The 25,016-nt window shown below is 39.8% G+C and overlaps 2 protein-coding genes across 2 annotated transcripts in view; one reads left to right on the top strand and one right to left on the bottom strand.

Moving 5' to 3' along the window:
- The window catches only part of MED12L (mediator complex subunit 12 like), a 342,999-nt gene that overhangs the window by 200,673 nt on the left and 117,310 nt on the right, over positions 1-25,016 (top strand). The window lies entirely within an intron of this gene.
- Positions 1,153-24,107, bottom strand: GPR87 (G protein-coupled receptor 87). Its single transcript, XM_025376277.1, has 3 exons — positions 23,741-24,107; positions 7,344-7,475; positions 1,153-2,261 (listed from the first exon to the last, which is right to left on the bottom strand). The coding sequence occupies exons 2-3, from the start codon at positions 7,375-7,377 to the stop codon at positions 1,219-1,221; spliced, it is 1,077 nt and encodes a 358-aa protein (XP_025232062.1). The 5' UTR covers positions 7,378-7,475; positions 23,741-24,107; the 3' UTR covers positions 1,153-1,218.

Raw genomic sequence — 25,016 nt, 5'->3', positions numbered from 1 at the left:
TAGCTGATCTAAAATATGACCATCTTAATCTAGCTAGTGACACACAATTGGGGGCGGGGATAGCTATGCAAATGACCAACTGAGGTATATGTAAATTCGTGCACTTCAGTGTCCATTGCATTTATAGAATTGGAATCTTGATGGACAGATATTTTGATAGAAGTCCTCAGATAATACTTTTAACCACTTTGCCACTAACTTCTCTGCCAAACCTGACTGACTTAAAGTAAGACACCAGACACTTAGAGTAAGATTCTTTGTAGTCCCTGAATTCTTTTCCTGTACCTAACAATGATAGTCATTGTTGAGCTAAGTTATTCTTGTACTCTCATTTTTGCTTCTTAGAACTTTGCAGTTTACAGGACTCTAAGTATTGTACTGTGTTATTTGTGTGTGTTTGACTGTTAACTGTAACGTCTTCTTTTAATCAGCAAACATGCCTTCGCTCCTCCTCTGTTAATGCATCCCCCACGAGGCATTTATGTTGCTGGAGGACAGTCTCTTACCCAGAGGAATGAAAGGTAGTGTCACAGGAGCATCACAGGAGTGGGGGTGAGGCATGAAGCAGGGAGAGGAGGCAGAAGCATTTCTGCGGCTCATTCCTACTTGCTTTTGGAGCCCTGAAGGTGAGCTCTGACCTGGACACAGAGGGTCCTAAAAATGAAGCCCTTAAACACACACACACGCGCGTGCACACACACACAGAGACACACACCCCCCACACACCCTTACCTGCATTTCTATAGTGCTGAGTAAAGGAAAAAAATAATTTAAAAAAATCCCCACACACAGAGAACGAGGGGATGATCGCCAAAGATCTTAGTTTATAGATGGAAAGTAGTATGTTCTTTTCCTATCCTTGAATTTCAAGGATAGATATAATTTTCTTTTTTATACTTCTTGTTCTCTGCAAAAGTGGCTTCAGAGCAGCAGCTTTTCCTGGAGGATGGCCACAGTGCAGGGACATTGCAGTGGCTCATTCTGCCCTTTCACTCTGCTCCTCAGACTTCCAACCATTAACCCTGCCATTGAGCCATGTGTTACCTCTTGTTTATCTCTTTGCTGTGTCTTAATGTTTTCCTTAGTTTCAAATTATGACCCCATTTCATATCATTTTAGTTCTTTGAATTCATATTTTTGATGGATTCAAGCAAGGATAACGAAAAGAAACATTTATTTACACTTTGTACATACAGATTCCAACAAACAATAGAAGGCCTACACATCAGTGTAATCATAATATATGCGAACTTCTGATCTTCTCACACTTTGCAGTGATCTGATGCTTTCACTCCTGGTTCTGATATTTGATTTTTTGAACAGCCTTCTTGAAAATGACCTACACATGAAAAAGTAAATTATTGGATCCAGGCACACATTACACGCAGACAAGAAAAGTGTCATTTCTTTGCAGTAGTATAGGATTTTATGTGTAGATTCATCTAAAAGCCTGTCTAATTGACTAAAAGTAAAAGGAATTCTGCACAAGTGATATGGTAGAAAGCAGGTAAAAAACACAGCCACAACAACCCTGATGCTCTGGTTATGTTTTCGCTTTCGGCTTGACTGACTTATGAATTGCCTGCTGGATTTGTGGATGTACCTGGATATGGCTATGTAACATCCGATCAGAATCACCAGCACAGCCACAAACAAGCAGCTGTTCACATAGGTGACTGCCATATGCCATTTGACCCCCAAAGGACTTTTAAGTTTCAGGCAGTCATGGATATTGTCCTCTGTTGGTTGACCGTTTGTTAGGATGATGTTTGGCAAAGACAAAACAGCCATGATCACCCAAACACAAACAGATAAAACCTTTGTAAATGTTATGCTATACATCCGAGAGTCCCCAAATGGCTTGACCACCTTCAGATAGCGATCAATGCTTATCAGCCCAAGGAACACGATGGAAGTATACATGTTTGCATAAAACAAAACTGAAGTGTATCTGCAGAGAATAAACTTGAAGTACCAAGGTCCAAATCCTGCATCATGGACTATTCGAAATGGAAATGTCAGTGTCATGATGAGGTCTGCAACCACTATGTTTTTGAGATAGAATATGAAGCTGGTTTTATTCCTAATGTGGAAGAAGATCCACACTGCTAAACCATTCAGCAAGATGCTTGCCACAAATATAATGAGATAAAGCACCGGCAAGACAATCGTGTCAAATTCATTGTGAAGGGTGGTGTTCTTTCCTGGTCCGTCGCTCCTGTTGCCCGAATTGTGACTCTCTTGGCCGTGCAGCTCGTTATCTGTAGGAGAAGTGGGGAGATGGGACTTCAGTGCTTGGCAGCCGTGCCCACAGGCCACTAGGTTCCCTTACAGACCCAACTTTTTGTTATTTCAGGTGAACTTAAAGATGTCATCAGTGATTTAAAGAGTAAAGGTAGCACATTGTTAATGTTTTGAGTGGTCAAAGAATTAGCGACCTTCTCTCACTACCCTGCCTCCCTCATATCAGGACCGTTGAGTAAAAAGTCCCATTTCTGATCCCCTATGCCAGCCTTTTGAAGATAAATATACCAATGTAAATTATCCTGATTCTTACTTCCATGTTTGATATCATTACAAATATAATCAACAAAATGTGGAGAGAAAATTGAAATTTTCTATAACAAGGAAATAACAATAGCCAACACCTGGTTTGTAGTCTTTGGCACCCTCTTTGAATACATCTTCCCCTCCCCTGCCTCAGTTTTAAGCTGTTTAATCATTAAGAATTAAGAAGGTGTAAAACTAGTGGGTCATTTTGAATTTTTTGCCTATGACTTTCTTGTAGTACTTAAGATCTTTTAGGGACCATTGATAAGAATAGAAAGAAAGTGTCTTGGCACTTTTGTAAATAAAAAGAAAATCTACTGTCTTCTAAAGTGAACATATGAAAAAAGTCCTGGATAGATGTAGATCTGACTTGCTGATTCTCTGAAATCTGTTTTCACCTTAGAATTTAAGGTGTAGGCTGGTATAAAGTTGCCTCTGATTATTACAAATATTTACACATCATCTAGTTAATTCTTCATTAAAATGCATTTGTATAGTCAAGAATATCCAAAAATACGTTTTTGTGTAGTCCAGTGATAAATGCTGATTTCTTTTTCTCATTCTTATTAAGTTTTGCAATTTTACAGTTTATTGCCAAGGAGGACAACTTGTTAAAAGTAATTGCAACCTGGTATATATTTTTTTTGTTTACAAGGCTAGGTTACACCTATTGCATTTATTGTGGGAATTTTTAAACCTTTTGCTTTTTTGGAATTTTTAGTTTCTGTTGTTAAAGACCTATACCATATCACTGCATCATATAATCAATGAATTGGGTCATGAGCATTTGACTTATGTAGTAGCCATGGACATGGGCCTCTCATGTCTCCTACTGTGGGGAGCATGATGGACAGCCAGCTCCTGTGGGGATCTACCACCACATTCTTGCTGCTGCCATGCTTCCCATGGACTGCTCTGGGCCTGTAACTGAGCATGGCAGGGATACCAAGACAAACCTGTTTTTGTAAGAGGAGGGGTTTCTCTGACAAAAGACTTTGGCTGGAGGAGTACTTACCAGTCTTCAAACTTTTTCTTTGAACTTTCTTCAAACTGCACTGCTCCTACTCAATCTTCCTTCCTTCTTTCTCCCACAAGTGATTGGAAGGCTGTGCCAGCCTTCTGCTTGCCCCATTTTCCCTGGTAGCCATTTTCCCCAATAAATCTCTTGGACATTTAAACACATTTTATTGTCATTGTTTTTTGGGAACCTGAACTAATGAAATTAATTTATAAATTCACCTTTTGGAGGTAAGATTAGAAGGAAGGTCACTTCTGAATTTTTACTTCCCTCTAATTAATAATATTTACTGTAGTTATAATTATGTTTTGCAATGGTTTTGTTATTGAGATAACGCCATAAATTTAAGCCCTCACTGCCCTGCACACAGGCAGTTTAGTATCTGTTTTGGTTCCCTTCTTTGAGGAGAGAAACAGGAAAGTTTTGATGATTAAAATCCAAAAACAGATTCCTAAATTGCTGTTTGACATCTAAGTGCAGGCTGTTCTTAAGTAACCTTGTCCTCTTCCTAATTCTTTCCCTTTTATTCCTTACTGTGAGTGTTTTTAAAAACTGGTTTCCCTGGCCTAACTATCCTTACACAGGCTAGTAATTTATATCTGGACTAGCCTGTTATGAGATCCATGGTATTACTAAGCTTTATAAGTTAAAATGCCTGATTCAGCAGCCATCTATATTACTGCTGCCAGTTTGTAATATTTCCTTGTATAGTATCATTTAAGCCTATTTTGATTTAATGTAGTCTTGGCTGTTTTTGTATCATAAGATCCAAATCAGTATCAGTGACATTAGGAGCTTCTTAAGATGTGTGGCTTTAACTGAGTTGTCTGCTTGAATTAATTTACCCAATTAAATGATTAGCAGTCACTTTCATCTAACCCGGGATAGAACCCTTAGGGAAATAGAGAGGACATGTGAGTTTAAATCAGAATAAAGAGTCCAGCTGAGGGACACAGCCTGAAAAGGAGCAGCCATGTCATCTCCTGAAGTGCTGGCTGTGCCTTGTAACAGTTACTGGTGAATTGCTTTTCAAACTATTTTTAAATACAAATTCACGAGCTACAGCATACTTGGCAGGGAATATTTCAACTGCTGGTGTTGGTAACCTGGGGATCTGCTATGCATACCTATCGTGGAGTGCAAGAACCCCTACTTCACAGTGTTGCCTAGGGATTGCCTGTCAGTTCCATTTATCATTATAATATTTTGAAGTTTAATTTATATGAACACATTCTTATTAAATGATGATTTTGATGATTTGTCTAACAATTATGGTTATTATTAAAGATAGTCTCCAATCAGAGTGTCAAAAAAGGTTGTGTGTGTGTATGTATATATTTATAATATCTATATATATTTATATTAACATATTTATATATATAAATACATATATATATTTATAAATTAAAAAGATCAAGTAGGATTGACCTCTTTCCACAGTGGTTATTGAACTGTTTTGTGGCTTTGAGACAGTCTGGTGTTGAACTTGTTGACTGTGTAACCTCACGGTATTTGCTTTCTTAGTTTATGTATAGGATTAACATTTTGGACTATAGGACTTCTTAATTCAATGGGATAGGTCTAGGCCTGGTTATTACTTCATTCACAAATTTCACATTTAGGCAACACAGCTTAAACAAATTATGGTTAAAGCCTGTTATGAGTTATTTGCTGAAACAATATAGTAGTAGAGAAGAAAAATGGTTTGTAAGAAGCAGATGAGCCATTACTCATCTGGATGCTCTGGAAGGCTCAAAACTTAACTTTGAGAGTTTCACGTGATCAATTTGTTTTTTAGAATTAAGTCTATATCATATTCTTTTTTGCCAGCTAATGCCCATCATTTATTCTCTGTCATTACCTTAAATATTTCCAAAACTTATGGGTGTACTCAGAAGCATTTCTCTATATGATGTTTCCACTCAGTAACATTGACCACTAAAAGTGAATGACTTTCTTTACTCAGGCAGTTTTATCATGTTGTTCTTCCCTGACAGTAAAGAACTTGGCCAAGTTAGGGAACATCTTTAATTGACAATAGCTTGGTGACTCAATTAAGAAAAATTAGAAGCTGTTTTACAGTGTAAAGACTGTTTTCTCACAATATGTGCATGCAGTGTTGGATATTATCAAACATGATTTCCCCATCCCTTCTTGTTTACTAGGGTGGTATTCCCTGGATTGTATAGTGCAGGGCTTGACACAGAGCGATAATTGAGAGTAAAACTTCCTTTGGTATTCTCTCTGACTCTCATTCCATTTCCTTTTAAATTAACAAATGCAGTGACATAAGAACTCAGTTTACTAGTTCCATAGTAAATTATTTTGTGCCACATACGAGGGTGGTATTTGTTTGGGACGTAAGGGAACTGTGGCTATCTTTGCAGGGGGAATAGGTTTGTGCATGTGTGTGTGCAGGACTGAGTATGTGTGTTGGGGAATGCTTGGGCTTTGTAGCTAGATATAGCACAAACTACATGTGGGTTTAAAATTTTAAATTTAAATTAAGCATAATTTAAAAAATTAATTTCCTCAGTCATACTAGCTATGTTCAGGTTTCCCGGTAACCACATCTGGCTACTGGATTGGCCAGTGCAGATATAGGGAATTTTCATCAATGCAGAAAGTTCTATTTGACGATGCTGGTTTAGCCTCTTCATAACTGTAAAATGGAATACATAGCCATCTTGCTGGATCATCTGAGAGTTAAATGCTTTGCAGACATTTTGAGTACAGTATTTAGTACTTAGTTGGTGTGCATTCTATAACATAAAGCTTAATTACCATTTGTCTTGTTCATAGAGTCACATTATGAATGACAGAGTAGGGAAGAATCTGCCACTTTTGCCTTTGGTGAAGCTACATCATTGTTCACTGGGACGTGTCACTTGGCACAAAATGTGAAAGTATCAACATATGTCACTGCTCTACCTGCCAGGTGGGAATGAAATAATAAAAGTCATTCAAATTATAGGGTGTCACTATCATGGCACAGCTGCCTAGGTATGATCATTTTCTTCCTTTCCTTTCCTTTCCTTTCCTTCCCCTTCCCCTTTCCCTTCTCCTTCCCCTTCCCCTTTCCCTTCTCCTTCCCCTTCCCATTTCCCTTCCCATTTCCCTTCCCCTTCCCCTTTCCCTTTCCCTTCCTCTTCCCCTTCTCCTTCCCCTTCCCCTTCCTTTCCTTTCCTTTCCTTTCTTTTTTTCTGATACAGAGTCTTGCTCTGTCACCCAGGCTGGAGTGCAGTGGTGCGATCTCGTCTCACTGCAACCTCTGCCTGCTGGGTTCAAGCGATTCTAGTGCCTCAGTCTCCCGAGTAGCAGGGACTACAGACATGTGCCACCACACCTGGCTAATTTTTTGTATTTAGGTATGATCATTTTCTAAATAGTTACCCCATAGACTAGGTCAGTGTTATCTCTGGCCTCTTGGGGAACCTCATGAACCTTGGTTTAAACTATTAAATCTGGAAAGTAATATGTGATTCTAGTTTGTGTTTAAAATCTTCCATAAATATTATTAATTTAATCCTACTTGTCATTTTAGAGATGATGTCTAGATGAAACAAAGTTTAAAACAAAATGATAGTAAGCTAAATTTGTCTCAGTGATACTATCCTGTGTGTTTACTGTTTTATACATAAGGAAACACAAAGCTAAATGCTGGTTTATTTTGTTAGTTGGTTCTCTGACCATTAAACTCCCCAAATTCCCAAACAGTGAAAATAATAGTCATTGATAAAGTAAGATTTTCTTTACATCTCTTCCGACGGCTTACTTGGTAATTTTGCAAGTGTCAAGTTGAGCCCCATTCTTCAGTTGTGATGCACTGTAAGCAAAGATGCGTGTCAGGAAACACTTGGGGACAGTTGAGGCGTGGGTTCACCATAGGTTATTCCTGGTTTGATTTCTGGCGAGAAAAAGAAAAATGAGGAAAGAATCAGTTGGGAAGGAATTTGAAAATATAACATATTGGTCTTTTCAGTTAAAACGATTGCCTCCACGATTCAGAAAGCATGTGCTCTTTGGAGATGAACACCTGGGCCACACAAGAGTTGCCCTCTTTCATAATTCCCTGCTGGGAGTTATGTCTTGTGGATGACTTTGGCTACATACCTTAACTTTTCTGAGCTTTGCATTCTTCACGACATCTTAATAAAGGTTAGCTGAGACCATATGTGCGTGCAATGTTGGATACTTTCAAACATGATTTCCCCCATCCCTTTCCCTGCATCTGGATCAGTTCCCTGTTCTCTGGCTTCCATCACGTATTGACCACAGAAAGCAGAATTCCTGGGAACTGTTCTGGAAAGTGCAGCTGAAGTAGAATGTGCTTATGGGACAGTTTACTGTAAGGGGAAGTCACACGCTTTCTCATGAAATAAAACCATGTGGGACTTTCATGTCCCATCACTGATGTTGCTTAAAGAGACCCCAAGTAACCTCATTCTATCCAAGCACAAAGCAAACTTGGGGCTGATGTGAGCAGTTACTTTTGTCTCTGCATATGTGCTAAGATAGCAGGGAAAGGCACATGGGAGGCAGGAGTATATGTAGGAGTTTGCAGTAAGTGGAGAGGCACTTATTTCTTTTTATGTTCCTGTGTGTGTCCTTCTCTTCTGTTTGCAAATATCACATGTAGCTAAGGTACTTGATTTGGTAGTAGATATAAAAAATGGTTTTTAATTTTCCATGATTGTCTCCACCTAGAATCCACTCATTTGAGAGTTTAGACAATCTATCCATACCTCACCTTGAGTATGTGGTACACAGCGGCATTCAGAAGGTGTTTTTTGGTTAATGCAGCATAGGCATTGATTAAAGTTCTTAGAATCTCTCCTTTTGGGGTTCCAGCATCACATTATTTTGTAATGTAAGTCAAGGAGGTAAAACTCTACTTTCTTTTTATTTATTAAAGTTTACTGGGGAGAATGACTGAAGCTGTTAATTTTCTAGACTTTGTAATAATGATCTTTGGATTTCAGTAAGCTTAAAAAGCTTGAATCCAGTTTCTCATGGAAACATTTCAAGGAAATTACCTGATAAACACATTTTTAGTTTGATGTTTCTCTGTTCTCAAGTTGTATGGTTGTCCTCTTCAGATGGCTTCCTGTAACCTTCCTCACTGACAGTTGCAGTAAGAGAGAGAGAGAGAGCAGACAGTTGGCCAATAAGGAGGACGTAGAGAGAGGAGACTGGGAGAAAATATTTGCATGTTACATTTCTGATAAAGGATTTGTATTTAGAATATGCAAAGAACTTTTACAGCTTCTTAATAAGGAGGACACAACCCAATTTAAAAAAAGTCAAAAGATTTGTCTAGACATTTCACCAAGAGTGCATGGAAGGACACTGAACATCGTTAGTCAGTAGGGAAATTCAAATGAGAACCACAGTGCTATACCATCCTGCGTCTACCAGAATGGCTGGATCTGAAAAGGACAGACAGTAACAAGTGTTGCTGAGGGTGGGGAAAACAGGACCCCTCATAGACTGCTGATAAGAAATCAAAGTGGTACAGCCACTCTGGAAAGAGCTTGGCAGTTTCTTAAAAAGTTAAAACCAAATGTGTCATATGACCCAGTAGTTCTACCTCTAGGTATCTAGCCATGAGAAATGAAAACATATACCCATGCAATGACTTGTATGCAATTGTTTATAACAGCATTATTCATGATAGTTAAAAGCAGAAAGAAGCCAAGTGCTGACTGGAGAGTAGATGAGTCAACTGTGGTATAGGCAAAGGATGGAATATTACCCAGTAAAAAGAATTGAAATACAGCTATTGTATAGATGAACCTTGAAAACGTTTTGCATGAGAAGGAAGCCAGACACCTAAAGACTACATGTCTTTAGGTGAAATGTCCAGAAAAGGCAAATCTGTAGAGGCAGAAAGTGTCTGCTGGGGTTGGGGGCAGGAGTGGAGAGTATGAGAGATCTTATTCTTTTGCTCCTTAATCCTGTGTTATTGTATGGTAAGGCAATTCTTAAATTATAATTACTAACTAAAGATAAGGAGTTATTTTTGTAGTGTTAAAGATCATGGAACGTGAAATTCAGAACATGCTAAATTCTGGTAACTCAGAGGTCACGATAGACTTTGGGGATATCTGCTTGCCCCATAATATTTCGAATCACGGGAACAATAATACCTACTCTATAGTATCTAGCATCCCTCCTTCTTGAGGTTAAATTGAATATACATTTATAAATTAAGTGCTTTATAAATGCCAGTTTCTGCTTCTGTTATTTCCATTAATCTTTGCCTAAATTAAATTCAAGATCATGTTCCTCTTATTGGAACTCTCTGGTTTAACCAAACTGCAGACTCTCAGGTGATATGCCTGAGTTTAGTTCCCTACTTTTCTTCATAGCCATTCCTGCCCTGTGAATGACCTCCTTTCTCCCCTCTCTTCCTACCTTGGAAATCTCTACTACTTCTTCAGTACCACCCATAGCCTGATCTCTTTCATAAGGTCATTTACTAAGAGTCTGCTCATATTTCAGGCCCTGGAGTATATAAAGATGAGAAAGTACATTTCTGTCCTCAAGTTTAGAGTCTAGTTGAGAATCCAGAAGTAAACAGACCATTTCAATATCGAATGAGAGGTGTGGGATGCTGTGAAGATACAGAGGTGTACTCAAACTGAGGGGAAGCAAGGATTACAGAGGTTCCATGACAACTATGATGCCCAGGTTGTGGCAGGTTTGCCCAAGGTCCAATCAGAAAGGAGCACATGGAAATGCTGAGTGTAGCCAAAGATAAGGTATAATAGTCTGCTGAGGAACTGGTGACAGCATGTAGAGATGGAGATATATGACAAATATGAGGCATCTTAAAGAATTTGTGGCTGAATGATACTAGTGAAAAGGGTTAGAAGAGTGTTGGAGGCCTCCCAGGTATTTGACTATAGATTTTAGTCTCTTTTGCTGATGTAGGACCCATGAAAGGACAAGCACGTATTGGGATGGGTGGAGTTTAGTTTTGGATTGGTTGATTTCATGATGCCTGTGTAGTATGCATGTAGAGGTGTCTACTAAATGATTAAAGAGACAGGTCTGGAGCTTGGAGAAGTACCCCTGGCTGGTGATGTCTATCTAAGGCCAACATAAAATAGGTGATAGAAGAAGCTGTGGGAATGGATGAGATTGTCCAAGATGAAACTGCACAGTCGGCCATGAATGGTGGCTCATGCCTGTAGTCCCAGCACTTTGTGAGGTGGGTAGATTACCTGAGGTCAGGAGTTTGAGACAAGCCTGGCCAACATAGTGAAACCCTACCTCTACTAAAAAATACAAAAATTAGCCGAGTGACATGGCGTGCACCTGTGATCGCAGCTACTGGGGAGGCTGAGGTAGGAGAATCGCTTGAACTCAGGAGGCAGAGGTTGCAGTGAGCTGAGATCACACCACTGCACTGCAGCCTGGATGACAGGGTGAGACTCTGTCTCCAAACAAACAAACAAAAAACCCCAAACCACACAGTGGAGTGAGAATAGCAGAGAGCTAATATAGACTTTTTAATGGAGCAGTCTTAGGGTGAGCAGAGTGCCTGAAGGAGAGGCCAGAGAGTTGGGAGGATTACCAAAAAGGAATAATGTCATGTGAACCAAAAAGACAGTTTACGAAATGAGGAATTGTGACTAGTTTTATCCTGTGGGGAAACTCAAGTGACATAGGACAGCAAAGTGCCATTGGATGGGATTCAGCAACAAAAAGGTCATTGTTCGTCTTTGCCAGTGCTCCATCTGCTGGGGGGCCCAGGGTGTTTTGAGGAGAGAAGCCTAATGACAGAGGGTTGAGTAATGTTTGCTAGGTGAGGAAGTGGAGGCAGCAATCTCAGAAAACTCTTTCAAAAAAAGAACATGCCTGTGACGGGAAGGAGACAGAGAAGGTGGGAGGTGGAGATAGATAAAGGATTAATGGAGGGTTTTCTTAAGCGTATCATTTAATGTCTGGCATTTAAAAATGTTCCGTCTGGGCGCGGTGGCTTACGCCTGTAATCCCAGCATTTTGGGAGGCCGAGGCGGGTGGGTCACCTGAGGTCAGGAGTTCGAGACCAGCGTGGCCAACATGGTGAAAACCCATCTCTACTAAAAATACAAAAATTAGCTGGGCGTGGTGGTGTACACCTGTGGTCCCAGCTATTTGGGAGGCTGAGGCAGGAGAATCGCTTGAACCTGGGAGACCTTGCAGTAAGCTGAGGTCGCGCCACTGCAGTCCGGCCTGGGCAACAGAGCGAGACTCAGTCTCAAAGAAAAATTCTTTTTCTAGCTTGGATTTAAAAAACAAAAAAATTCCTGCCTTGACCTCTAACCAACTATGGTGGCACCATGGTGGAGTGCATAGAGCAAGGATTTGATTCTCTGATTCTCTGGATTACAGCCTGAGCTCTGTTGCTTTTAGCTTCTGACCCTCCATTTCTGCCTGTATAAAATGGGTATGATGACTCGTCCATTATAGGATGACTGCGAGCTTAAAATGATGAACTTTTACAAAGCAGCCTGTGGACTTGTGCAGGGTGGAGCTGAAGTCATTTTAGTTCCTGCTGTGTATCGTAGGTACACAGTTGAATTTATTTAATGCTTCATAGGTTGGACAAAGGGTTGAGGGGGGGTGGATCCTTGCACCTTGTTTATGCTGAGATGGCTGTGTGGCTGGTGGCCTCAGCTGCCCTCTCAGGAGTCATTTGACTGATACTTTAGCTCCAAGAGCTTGCCCTTTCCTTTAAATTGTCTCAGAGCCTCACCTGCCTGCTGTCTTTCTGAACGATCAGTGCCTCAGCTTCAGGGCTCCCTGTGTGCTTTTACTACAGTGGCTCTGCATTGTCTGCATGTCCCAGCACTTGCAGGGTGTTGCAAGGAAGATTGCTTCAGTGGTAGTAAAGGGCTTCGTTCCAGCACTTGGATCCTGGGCGGGAATCCTGCCCTGCCACCTACTGTTCCTTCAGCTGAGAGCTGATGAAACCACAGAAGAATGTGATGTTTGTGGTAGGCCCAGGTTTCACAGTCATTCCTGAGGTTAGATGGTATCGCTGCTTAGAGACCTGTTTTTTTTCCAGCCACCCATTGGTATTTTCCTTTGGCTATTTTACTAACCGTGTTTCTTTGTTGTTGGTTGTAAGCTACTTTTAAAATGAGGGTGGTGGAAAAGGATTAACACATTCTCAGTTTCTGCTTGCTTTGGGACCCCAAACTTGGTGGTTGATACCTTAAGCAATCCTCAGAGCAACCCTAGGACCTAGATATATTTCCACCCCCGCCAGGTAGGAAGATACGAGATTCAGACAGTTTAATTAACTTGCCCTGACTCACACTGAGTAATGGGTAGAGCTGGGATTCATATAAAATCCAGTAGAAACTGAAATTGCAGTTCTATTATACTGTTGTGGAGTAAAAGTGAAGAATGATTCTGGGGGGTTATTTTAGAGGACAGGAAGTGGGAGGGGGCAGTATTGGGCAGAGGTAGGAGTTTGTTTTCTCCATCAAGCTTGTGAAGGACCTGCTAGTCTTCCAAACTAGAGGTCTGGTTTTATTTGGCCTGAACAATGTTGAAAACATCAGGAAATTTCACATAAGAATCCAGATTTGGATCCCATCTTGAAAGATGAAAAGATTTGCCAGCATCCAGCATGAACAATCCAGCAGTATTAGTTGCCCCTTCCTGATGGGGAAGTGAGCTCTCTCCAGTTCTCCAGCTCACAGCATACTCGTTGATGTCCCTGGGCCGTCTCTTTCGGGAACATTACCTGCTGGGTCCTACAGTCACTTGATTTTGCAGCCATTATTCCGTGTGTCATTTAATCTTATGTGGCTATACTTAACCTCTATAGATCCCCAATTGTTCTTTGATTATAAATATATCTTCCTCTTCTTCTATGTCTCTCCTCCCTGCAAACACCTGATTTATCTTGTGTTACTGACCATCACTTAGCATTTCTTTTCAAATGGTTTTTCTTATACCTCTTAGCAACCCAGAAAAAGTAGTGACAGGAGGTCATGTTGTTTAGTTCACACCTGAGAATGTATTAATAGTCACAGTGGAGCTTTTCTCTGTGCCCACCCCTCTACTGGGGCCTTTCAGTGAAAACTCTACTGATGGTGTTATAAAACTGCTTTTGGTGGGGAAAAACTGAGGTTTCTGGTGTTCAGGAAAAGCTTCTGAGTAGTGGAGTAGAGACTTGACCCCAGTTGTGTTGGATGCCCAAACCTTTGCTCTCTCCCCAGAGGGGCTATGGGAGGACAACATCCAGGACTACTGAACAGCTACTTTGGACACTCAGCCTTGTGGTCCCCACAGAGCCAGCCTGCTGTTGCAGTTCACTGGATTGGATCTTGGCATGGGTGGGGAGTCATTTGTACCATGCTGGGGGAAACTCCCTCAGCAGGAAGAGTGGGCCGGTGTGCCCTGCCATGCCATCGCAGTGCTTTAACTCTCCGTGGGCTTCATCTCTCTTGTTATTGCCCTCTGGTCAGGATCTTGAAATATAAATGTCAGTTAAATGCTGCCTCCCTAAATGCAGTTGCTCATGATTAATTTTTGATTTAGTGTTTGGTAGTGGTGGTTCTCAGATGAGAAGAGTTGTAATATCAATACCTTTCCTATTTGTCCTCCACTCTCCAGTTTTCCCTCTAAAAGCTCACATCTGAAATTGTAAGAATTTGAGATTTGAAGGTTTATTTTGGCACTTTACTTCTGAAAAGCTATATTGAACTGATTGATTATATAGAGATATTGATGTAGTTCCGGCATTTTTGTGGTAAAGAGAGAGTCTTCACAAAAGCCATCTGATAGAAAGTTTATGTTGAAAGATACAGGATCTCTTCTATTTTGGAATCACCTATAATCTAAGAATCTTTCTCAGTTTAAGCCTGACTTTATGTGTATGTGTGTTTATAAATTTATGTGTGTTTTTCAACAGTGCTAAGATGATAGCTCTGCTGAAGGCCTGGGGAAAGAGGCAGGTTACCTCACTGGTTATGAGTTACCTCTTATTGTAATGGAATTAGGTCACTGTATTCATAGCACATTTCATTAATGCATGCACGGAGTTAGTCTCCCAAACGTGTTGGAATGCAAAGCACAGCAGCCCTTCGTTCAGGTTTTTCAGGTGCTACACTGATGTTGTCCTCTCATAGTTTTGCTGGTACATACAGCTTACAAGTAGGCCTATTTTGGTTAACAATTTAGACTTAACATTTTTTTTTTAGGTGACCTCAGGTACCTTGGTGTGTGTGTGTGTGTGTGTGTGTGTGTGTGTGTGTGTGTGTTGAGAGGGGATGGGGGGGTTGATGTAAAGTGGATTGTAAACTCCCTGAAGACAAGATTTGTGTCTAATGGTTCTTTATAACCTTAACCTCAAACCTGACTATTCTTTTTGTACGAGTGAGGGAACTGAGCAAGATTCAACAACCTGCCCAATACCACACAGATGGTGAGAGGCAAAACCAGGAAATGAGCTGTAGGTTTTATGACCCCAGAACAGGCTGCCTCTGTAGTGTTGCTTTGCTGGCCTTGTGGAGTGTCAGAAGTAGCTTCCCTGGTGGAAAGTGTTCTAGACTGAGATTCCCTGACCAGTGCAAAGTATCCTAGACCTGGATTCAGTAGGCAGCTGTTACGTTTTTGACTCAATCTTTGACTCTGTGACCCTGTAAAGCATTGTACTTCAAAGAGCTTGAGCCTCCTCATATATGAAACAGGGAGAATAATAAATACCTGACGTACTTCCCAAGGGTGCTGTGTGAATCTGGTAAGAGAACATATGTTGTCAATTTTATATTGTAAGGCTATAGGAATATAAAGGTGTAATTCATGGCAAATATACTTTGCATAAACAGTAAATGCTTTTCTTAAACAGAAAGTAAAAATACACCTTTTAATGCAGTAAGTTGTAAAATTTGAGTAAAACTCCTACTACTCACATTATTATGTGGCTGTTGTGAGTCAGATCAGGAGATCTGTATCACATTACTATGTAGTTATTATGAGTAATAAGAATTTTACTCAAATTTTACAACTTACTGAGTTGAAACACGTATTTTTATCTTCTATTTAAGCAAAGTATAATTTCCACATAAGTAACTTCTGGATCATTTATGTAGGAGGCTAGTCAGATTAGGGGCCACAGTCCCAGTAGCCAGCATAGTGGTTTTAAATGAGTATATTCTAAGCTAAATACATTTCAAGTGACTTCTGGCCCTTAAAAAATATTCTTAGAATTCAAGACTCCAGGTAAAGTCTGTAGTTGTTTGATTAACATTTACTAGCCTATTAAAAGATGCAGAATGCTTTTCACAAGTTCACGTAGATGCTGTTCCTTGTTTCGGAATAGCATCCTGTGGCTTAAGCATTCTACTTAAGAGTTATAATTTTCTTTATGGTGGTAGTGGTGGTGTCACCTTGATATTTTAATACAGTCATCATTATAGTTTTCTGGGCTGTGGGATGTGGTGCAGGTATTCTCCAGGCCTTTCCCATTAGAACTGTTCTCAGGTTAGCTACCCTAATTATTCTAATCACAGCTTAACCAAACCTTAATGCTGTTTAAGTTAATGGAGTAAGACAGTTACCTAAGAGAGCATTTTTCCTTCAATTTCATCAGTTGTCTTCACTGACAATTTTCAAATTCTCAAGTGAAGTCTTTAACATAAGTGGATATTTCACATTTCTTAATCAGCATCAAATGCTCACTTTCATTTTTCTCTTCTCATGAATACAGATAAATAACCCACCCTCACCCATATGTAGTAAAAGGATCTGGGATCACATATAACTCATTTCATGAAATACAAACACACACACACACACACACACACACACACACCATTTCTTCAAAGTAATTCCTACTTCAGTGAATTTATCAACTTCTGGCATTAGTCATTTTTTAAACAATGTCTTTTAAACTAATAGGAATATTTGAATTAAAATAATTTTCTCTGGCTTGATTTATAGATGCAGTAACTTCCTCAACTAGGAGAGATAGTAACCTATATAGTTGTATTATCTTAATATTTGCCACATGCATTTTCCTGCTATTCACATTTCTTTGCTTGATGTCCTCTTCTGTCGCAGTCTTCACTGGCTTACTGTCTTGTACAGGACATAACTCAGGCTCCTCTGCAGGTGATAAGGACCTCCTGACCTGACCTGTATACCTGCCCACTATATAGCTTCTGCACCAGACCCTTCTTACCTTGCATTTTATCCTGAAAATCCCTTCTCCCCCTTGTCTATTAGGCAAGCTGCCTATACCACCTTCAAATCTAACTCATCTGCCTCCTCTTCTCAAAGCCTTCCATGTTATCCCCATGTGCCACGTAAGTGCTCCTCAGCCCCTATGGTATCCCATACCTCCAGCTGTTGTATTCTATTTTTGTTGTTTGCCTGACTGCCAGAGTGTCCTTGCATCCTTTTATCTCCAGGGTCTAGCAGAGTACCTGCAGGCAGAGAGTCAGAGTTCAAGAACACCTTTGACTTACTATTAGGCAATCATGGAATTTGGCCTGCTCTCTGACTTAATTTCATTTTGGAAGGCATATGTAAGTTTTCTGTTTTTTATTTTTAACAAATTTTTTTTTCTGCCTTCTGAAGTGAAAGGGTACCAGCCCAGGGAGGGTGTTGACAGGAGTAGGAATTGGCAGTTGACCTGTGTAAGGCATGACTGAAGACCAGGAAGAAGGTCTGATCAAACCATTAGGAGGCTAATCAAACGCTGGACCTGCTGAGGTTTTTGAACAGCTCACTGTAAAGTCGGGGGAGCTAAAGTGGAGGGCTGCAGATTCAAATGCCAGCAGCAGCCCCACCGGTTATATCAGTGAGGAAAGTCAGCCAGGTATAAGAAGAAACAACAGTACCAGTATGCTAATAAAAGACAGCTAGTGTGTCTAACACTTGTGAAATTTTCGTAATTAGAATTAAGTACACTGGTGAGAAGGAGGCAGAAAGATTTCCTTAGAATGATTATGGAGAAACAGCAATAAGATGAAAATATTTAAAGTGAGCCACATGCCTGGGCCCCATTACATTGTCTTATCCTGCCCCTGTAAAATGGCTATGCCTGGATTAAGCTTTGAGTTGGTGTCTTCAAGCATTCAACCCTTTTCACTGTGCCTACTCTTAGGGTGTTCAATATAACATTGGTTCTTTATGTTAAGACTCATGGGAGAAAGTTATTTCTACTCTACGTAATAAGAGTGGTGTTCTGTAGGCCAGCTGTGAATTCATCAACACCAAATCTTTATGCCTTCTTGATTTCCTGTTGGAGTTGAGATCCACCTTAAGGCCCAACACTATCAGATAGGGATGAATGCATTTGGTGAACTAATTTCTCATATGGTTTTTAATTTCCCACCATTCATTTTCCCAGGCTTCATTTGTTTAAATTTAAAGTTCATTTGAATTAACTTCATATTAAGCATCTCTGCAGAACACCTCATTTTTGTTGTTGTTGTTGGAACCAGAAAGATTATAAATAAATAAAACAATTATATGAATACATTGGAAGGAGAGCTTAGTTGGCATGAAGTTAATCAGGTTGTAATTGACAGAAGAGGAAAGGGAGGCTGCATAGGAAATGTACCATCTCCAGATAGGCGCTGGGTTGGGGAAAAACTTTGAGGGTAGAAATGTTTGGCTTTGCCACCCTGGCTATGAGACAGTTATTTTGCTGAGAGCATCTTCCAGGATGGGGAAGCCATTAGAGCAAGAAGTAGTGTACCATGGCATTTATATTTCAGGTGCCTGCAACTTTGAGCACTCAAACTGAGTTCCGCACTGGCCAGTTGTTTAGTGCCTGTCTTATTTGCAATTTCATATAGACTGTAAACTGGATGTAAAAAGACCATAGTAAGATCCAGCATGACTTTGTGAAGGATTGGGTACATATTAGCATTTCTGGATCTTAGGATGAAAAGTAGAGATAATACTTGAGGTATTGTACTGTTGGCTCTAGGCACAGAGTGAATAGTTTTTAAAATTATATATATTTAAAACTGTGTGTGTGTGTGTGTGTGTGTGTGTGTGTGTGTGTCCTGTTGTTTACATTATGAAATTAGAATGAATGTTTTAGAGTAAAGGGAATATTGATGTTTAACAGATAAATAGTTTTATTTTTCCAGCAGCCATCATGGCATATGCTGACACATTGATATAGTAATTACCTTTTAAATGGTATTTACTATTCTTCTATTAATTTGTTTTGCTATATATAATATAGGCATGTACCATTTTGACCTAATGCAAGCCATTATCCTCTCAAAGTTTTCATTTTTTAGGTTTTTAAAATGCTTGGGTGAGACAACTAGAATACAGTTGTAGCTGTGATTATTTAAGGATTGCATATTACTGTGAGCCACATTCTGCTTCATCATGATATGTAGCACTGTTTTCTATATAAATACATCTAGTAAACAGTTTTAGGCCAGGCGTGGTGGCTCATACCTGTAATCCCAGCACTTTGGGAGGCTGAGGTGGGCAGATCATGAGGTCAGGAGTTGGAGACCAGCCTGACCAACATGGTGAAACCCTGTCTCTACTAAAAATACAAAAATTAGCTGGGCGTGGTGGCGGGCACCTGTAATCCCAGCTACTCAGGAGCTGAGGCAGGAGAACAGCTTGAACCTGGGAGGTGGAGGTTGCAGTGAGCCAGGATTACGCCATTGCACTTCAGCCTGGGTGACAAAGCGAGATTCCGTCTCAAAAACAACAACAACAAAAACAGTTAATTTTGCAGTTTTTCTCAGTTTGTCTTGGAGCCAGTTTATCTAAAAAAGTTTGAAAGGCCCAGTGATTTATTTTCAGTTTTATTTATAATTTTGGGGCCTAGCAGGTCTGAGGAGGAACAAGTTTGGACAGGTAGGTCATCCACCCCCAAAAGAGTATAACAAATTCTCAAATGCCTACAGTCTAGAGGCAACAGATATATATGCATTGTTTTCTTGGATCTCTCTTTTCAGTTCTCAGCCTGAGAGCCACAGAGCTTAGTACTCTAATATGTGCAAACAGCCGAAGTATTCTGTTAACATTTTTCTTTATTCAACTAGATGATAAGCTCCTTTAGTATAGGGACTTCAGATCATTTTGTTTCTGCTGCCCTTTTGGTATACTGGCCTCTGCTTCGGAGACATTCCGAATCTTGATATAGTCAATAAAGGGTACCTTCTAGACTCAAGGACTTGGAAAACAAAGTTTCACTTTGTTCTGTGTCCTCCAGAGAGTTGCTCTGGTGGTCAAGAGCCAGTAATATCTTTGACCTGAGCGCCTCTTAGGCTACAGGGCAAAACCCTTCTCCGGGAGCTTGAGAAGTGTAAGTGTCTATCTTGCTACATACAACAACAGTAAAAGAGCTCCCCAAATGCTGACTAGTATTACTATGTGCCTAGGAATGTTCTAAATTACCTATGTATATTTTAATTTATTAAAAGGACTTTGGATTCACATTACAGATTTGCCATTTACTTGGGCAGGTTACCCAACCTCTCTGTGCCTTTTTCTTCTTCTGTAAAACAGCCCTCATAAGATTGTTTTGAATGAAGTATTACCACAGCACAGACCTTTTATTCAAACTTGACATGTAGTAATAAGTCAGTATTGACATGGTACTTGAGTGGATAGTAAGAATTAGTGCTCTAATTTTTCAGATGTAAAAAACCTGAGGCTTAGAGAGAATACTTGGAGTACAGTATACTTGGGCTATTTGCACACACTATTTGTTCTTTGAGCAGATACGTGCTGTCTGACGCTGGAGTGCTAGAGCTTGCCCTCATTAACATCACTAATGAGGGGCAGAGCCTGGATTTGAACAGAACCTAAGTCCATGTCAGTGCTGTGCTCCTAACTACTGCTCTGCTACTGCCTGCACAAAAATTTGGTATTCATGTGCTGATTAGCATCTCATGCCTCCTTTGGGAAAACTAGCAAGTTAAAATAGCTCCAACTTCATTGCAGGGAATCATGCACCCAAGATGGCCATTTATCTCCTGTAGTCTATACCATGATACCAGTGTACAGTAAATATACAATAAGTCTAAATCATTTTACATATGTAACTACCCACAAAAAGAGGTAACAGCAAATAGAGCATGGTTGACTGTCGGCAGTGTTTCAAGGTCAGAGCTCTGCTCCCTACTGGTATGCTCGTTAAGCCTCAGCTTGCTCAGCTGTTTAAGTGGATAATAGTAATTTACACCTTAAGGTTGTCTGAGTTAAAAAAAAAAAATAGCATGATAAGGCCGGGTGCGGTGGCTCACGCCTGTAATCCCAGTACTTTGGGAGGCCGAGATGGGCAGATCATGAGGTTAAGAGATTGAGACCATCCTGGCCAACATAGTGAAACCCCGGCTCTACTAAAAATACAAAAATTAGCTGAACGTGGTGGCGGGTGCCTATAATCCCAGCTACGTGGGAGGCTGAGGCAGGAGAATCGCTTGAACCCAGGAGGCGAAGGTTGCAGTGAGCTGAGATTGCGCCATTGCATTCCAGCCTGGGCAACAGAGTGAGACTCCGTCTCAAAAAAAAAAAAAAAAAAAAAAAAAAGCCTGATAAAATATGCAGTAATCTTGTCACATATAAAGCTATCAGTGTATGCTAATTATTACTGTGTTAGTATTAAGAATAGAAGGACAGTTTGTGCCATACGGATCCTATCTAATACATTAGAAAAGGTCATTTAAGGTGTTTTGCTCTTCTTTTAAAATGATGGAAATCATTAGAAATTACTGTTTAAGAGAAACCATAGAATCATTGATATGAATGACTTAATGTCATGACTTATACTAGATGGAACTTAATCAGTGCTCTCCCTTAAGTGTATTTTAGTGTAGTTTTTTTATATTTGGCCAATAAGAATATTAATGAAACAAAATATGTTAATTAGGTATAGGATAGAGAACAAATATTCTAATCTGCCTGTGTTTGCCATATAAGGAGGTAGAGGGTTTAATAATCTTTGTAAGGTCAGATAGAGCCTGTCTTTCACCATTGGCCTGAAGCAGAAGGTCTGAGAGGTGGGTGCCTCTCATCTAGTTTTTAACAACAGGATCACATCACATTTACTTCTGCTCTTGCCGCCCTCCTGTAGATAATTACAAGTATAAAAACTGCAGCTGGCCCTTGTATAAATACTTGTATTAATGTAAAACTTTCAGCCAGGTAGGAAGAGCAAATAGTACATTCATCTTAATCTTGCAGAGGAAGGATCTGAGACCTAGAGAAGTCGAGATTTGATTAACATCATGTAGCTGGCTAGGGGCAGAATTGGGAAGGACCTAATTTGTGGCTCTACCCCGTTTCCTCTCAAGCATTCCTGTGTGCTTGGTCCAAGCCTTAGGTTCTTTCATTACCAACCCCAGCATCTCAGCATATCGCCTGGATCGTGGGAATCTAGAGATGCAAGGGGCCTCTGATGACCATCTGATCTAATCCCTTCATTTTACCTGTGAGGAAGGGAAGTGAGCTCCTGGGGAATTCAGAGACTTGCCTAAGTCACACTGATAATATTTTTTACAATCAGCCCTTAAACCCAGGTCATTTTGCTATGAGTCCTGGGCTTTCTACTTTAAACCCAAACTACTGCCTCATGCCTGCATAGAGAACATCTACCCTGGAGACTGGGGGATGCTTCTAGGGAGGTGACTTTACCTAGATCTCACCTCACTTCTGTTCTGTCTTCACAACCTTACCCTTTATTGGGCTTTGAGGGATTTTAATGGGTTTTTCTGACTTTTCTTATTTCAGGAGCATACAAAGAACTAATGACCATTGTGGTCTCATCTATCTTAACTTTCTGTGGCATTTTCTTAGAGTAAAGAGCTAAGCATGAAATTTTTTTTGTTGTTGTTGTTCTTAAAGAGAGTCAAATGCCAAGATATTAAGGAAGAAAAGCAGGCAGACTCTGAAGAGCACAAACAGCACAACTCTAAATGAGAACATTCCTTTTAACTTAGTCTTCCTTTTCCCACCCACATCTCTAAATGCAGTAAATCCTCTTAGCATGTTATCTCTGGTTAGGGCATTTTCTCAGTGTCTTCATGAAATAAAGATTTTCCGGCGGGATACTTTCTTTTTGTAGGCTATATCCTTAAATAGGAAATTCAGCCATCCATCTGCTCTTCTAGGCCCTTGTCCTTAACCCACATATACCTGCAACATTTTTCAAGTAGATGTCAGAAGCAAGAGTCTGAGGATGAGATGTTGCTGAAGGATTAAGAAAATACGCCTCTTTGATCCCTAACTTCGTGGAGACAGTTAATCTCAATTGACAGAAATAATAAATATCAACAGGGTGTCTGGCTTTTTTCCCCCAGTATAAAGTAATATGGAACCAGATTTATTGCTATTCATATTGCTAGTAAATTGGAGAACAATTATGAAAGAAATCTCTTGTTAAAAATGTTAATATACCTAACATGAAAGCAGATTCAACTTGAGAATGTGATATAAAATTCTATAGCAGATAAATCTTAAAATAAGAAATCAAAAAGTCACTCTACTTTAGGCTCATCTACCTTTTAAAAGTCCTTATTAAAATTTAAAAGAAGTGAGATCTCCATGCTTGCTTCTTGTTTTCCTCACTGCAGTGAAAACTTCCCGAACAGTTTGAATGTGGAACAAAAGTAAGCTGTTTCTAACCTGTTTGTCAGTCACTGGGCAGTTTTCTCAGTGCCTTTCCTGACATGTTTTAACACGATTTCTCCAGGGATCAAAATGAGGATTACCCTGTTCTTTGTGGTACAGTGAAAAGACTGAGATTCTTTTATCAAAATGAGACAATTGGGAAAGAGAAAAATCTTTTTTTGTCTCTCTTTAAAAAAAACCAGATAAACGATTATGAAACAAATTTCAAGTTTTGGGTCCTGGGAAACAATTATAAGACACTTTGGCTTTTCCTCATCTAATAAAGTAAATGTGGTTAAAAAAAAATGTACTGAATAGGAGCGATTGCCAAAACATTGTTTCTACTTTTGAAGGCACAATGTGTAGTTTATATTTCTGCCTGCCTGAACTGGAAACAGTTGAAGCTTCGTGGCTCACAGTGGTGCCTCATATCTTATTGTCAGCATTCTAATTTCTACTTTTTCTTCAGACCTCAGAGTTAAGCAGAAGTATAATTACAGTTTTTAATCATTGCTGTGTCTTATCAACCATGGCTTTTAAGAAAATGAAAAATTTTTTGTTTACCTTTCATTGTGGTGGCTGGCTGTCCATTCACCTCATACGGTGTCTTCAAGTTGAAACAGGCTTCTTGTCTCTAATTAAGAATAAGCTTTGAAACTAAGGTCAGCAGGTAAGTGGATTTTCTGGTAAAGCATAAAAACTAAACATCTCCCCTACCAGACAAGGTAGGTATCTCCCCTACCCCTTTAGAGATTGTCCTTTGGGGCACCCTTTCAAATTCTCCTGCCCGGCAACTACTGGAACAACTTGCTCTCTTGCTAATGTAAATGACTCATAACTAAGAGTAGGTGAGATTTGTCGACTGGGGAAGAGTATTTCCTGAACCTGCAGGAATCAGATGGTGATTCACCTGAAGGAAACACAGAGGGCTGGAGCTTAGACTGCCAGAAGTCTGCTTAAGGAGTGGGGGATGAAGTCTCAGGTTGGGGCCTACTAACTTCATCAGATCCAATTTTTAGGTCTTTTGTTTTTTTTCCAGCTTCCTATTGCTATCTAGAAAACATGTATTTGCAGTCTTCCTACCAATTACATTTTGGATTAAAAGGAATAAGAAGATGCTTTATGACAGGAATTCTTTGAAAATATTATTCTACATATTATTTAAAGACAAATTAAAATGTGTTTATTGTTGTAATTGATAACTTTGGAAACCTGTAGTCTTATTCATGAAACTAATGAAATCTATAGACATATTTTTACACATACACAATGATAAATATTCAAAATATGTTAAATTATTCAGGGGCTGGGTTCACTGACTCCTTTGAATGCTGACCTTTAACATAAAGCAATTTATTTTATTCCTTTAAAAAAGTATCCAACAATGATATAGTTATATAATCATAGCCCCCCCCCCTTTTTTTTTTTGAGACAGAGTCTCACACTGGTACCCAGGCTGGTATGCAGTAGCATGATCTCAGCTTGCTGCAACTTCCTCCCCCCGGGTTCAAGTGAGTCTCCTGTCTCAGCCTCCCGAGTAGCTACGATTACAGGGCTTTCACGCCTGGCTAATTGTTTGTATTTTTAGTAGAGACAGGGTTTCACTATGTTGGACAGGCTGGTCTCGAACTCCTGACCTCATGATCCGCCCGCCTCGGCCACCCAAAGTGCTGAGATTACAGGCGAGAGCCACCACGCCCAGCCACTTTTTCTGATTTGTAAATAATTTTTGTGCTTTCAGATGAGAATCTCAAAGATTCTGATATTTTCTTGAATGCAACATTTAAATAAATTTAAAAATATTTTTATCAAATGGAATCAAAACCTGTTATCGTGGATG

Source organism: Theropithecus gelada, chromosome 2 (genome assembly GCF_003255815.1).
Source record: "Theropithecus gelada isolate Dixy chromosome 2, Tgel_1.0, whole genome shotgun sequence".
Taxonomy (NCBI): domain Eukaryota; kingdom Metazoa; phylum Chordata; class Mammalia; order Primates; family Cercopithecidae; genus Theropithecus; species Theropithecus gelada.
Note: the sequence above shows the minus strand (reverse complement) of the source record. Positions and strands in the feature narration are given on the sequence as shown.

What these genes read in the sequence shown, in the direction of transcription:
- GPR87 (XM_025376277.1), bottom strand. Translation starts at nt 7,377, where the DNA reads ATGGGGCTCAACTTGACACTTGCAAAATTACCAA. An exon ending in GACACTTGCAAAATTACCAA is followed by an intron (nt 2,262 to 7,343) that starts GTAAGCCGTCGG and finishes CTTCTCCTACAG; the next exon opens with ATAACGAGCTGCACGGCCAA.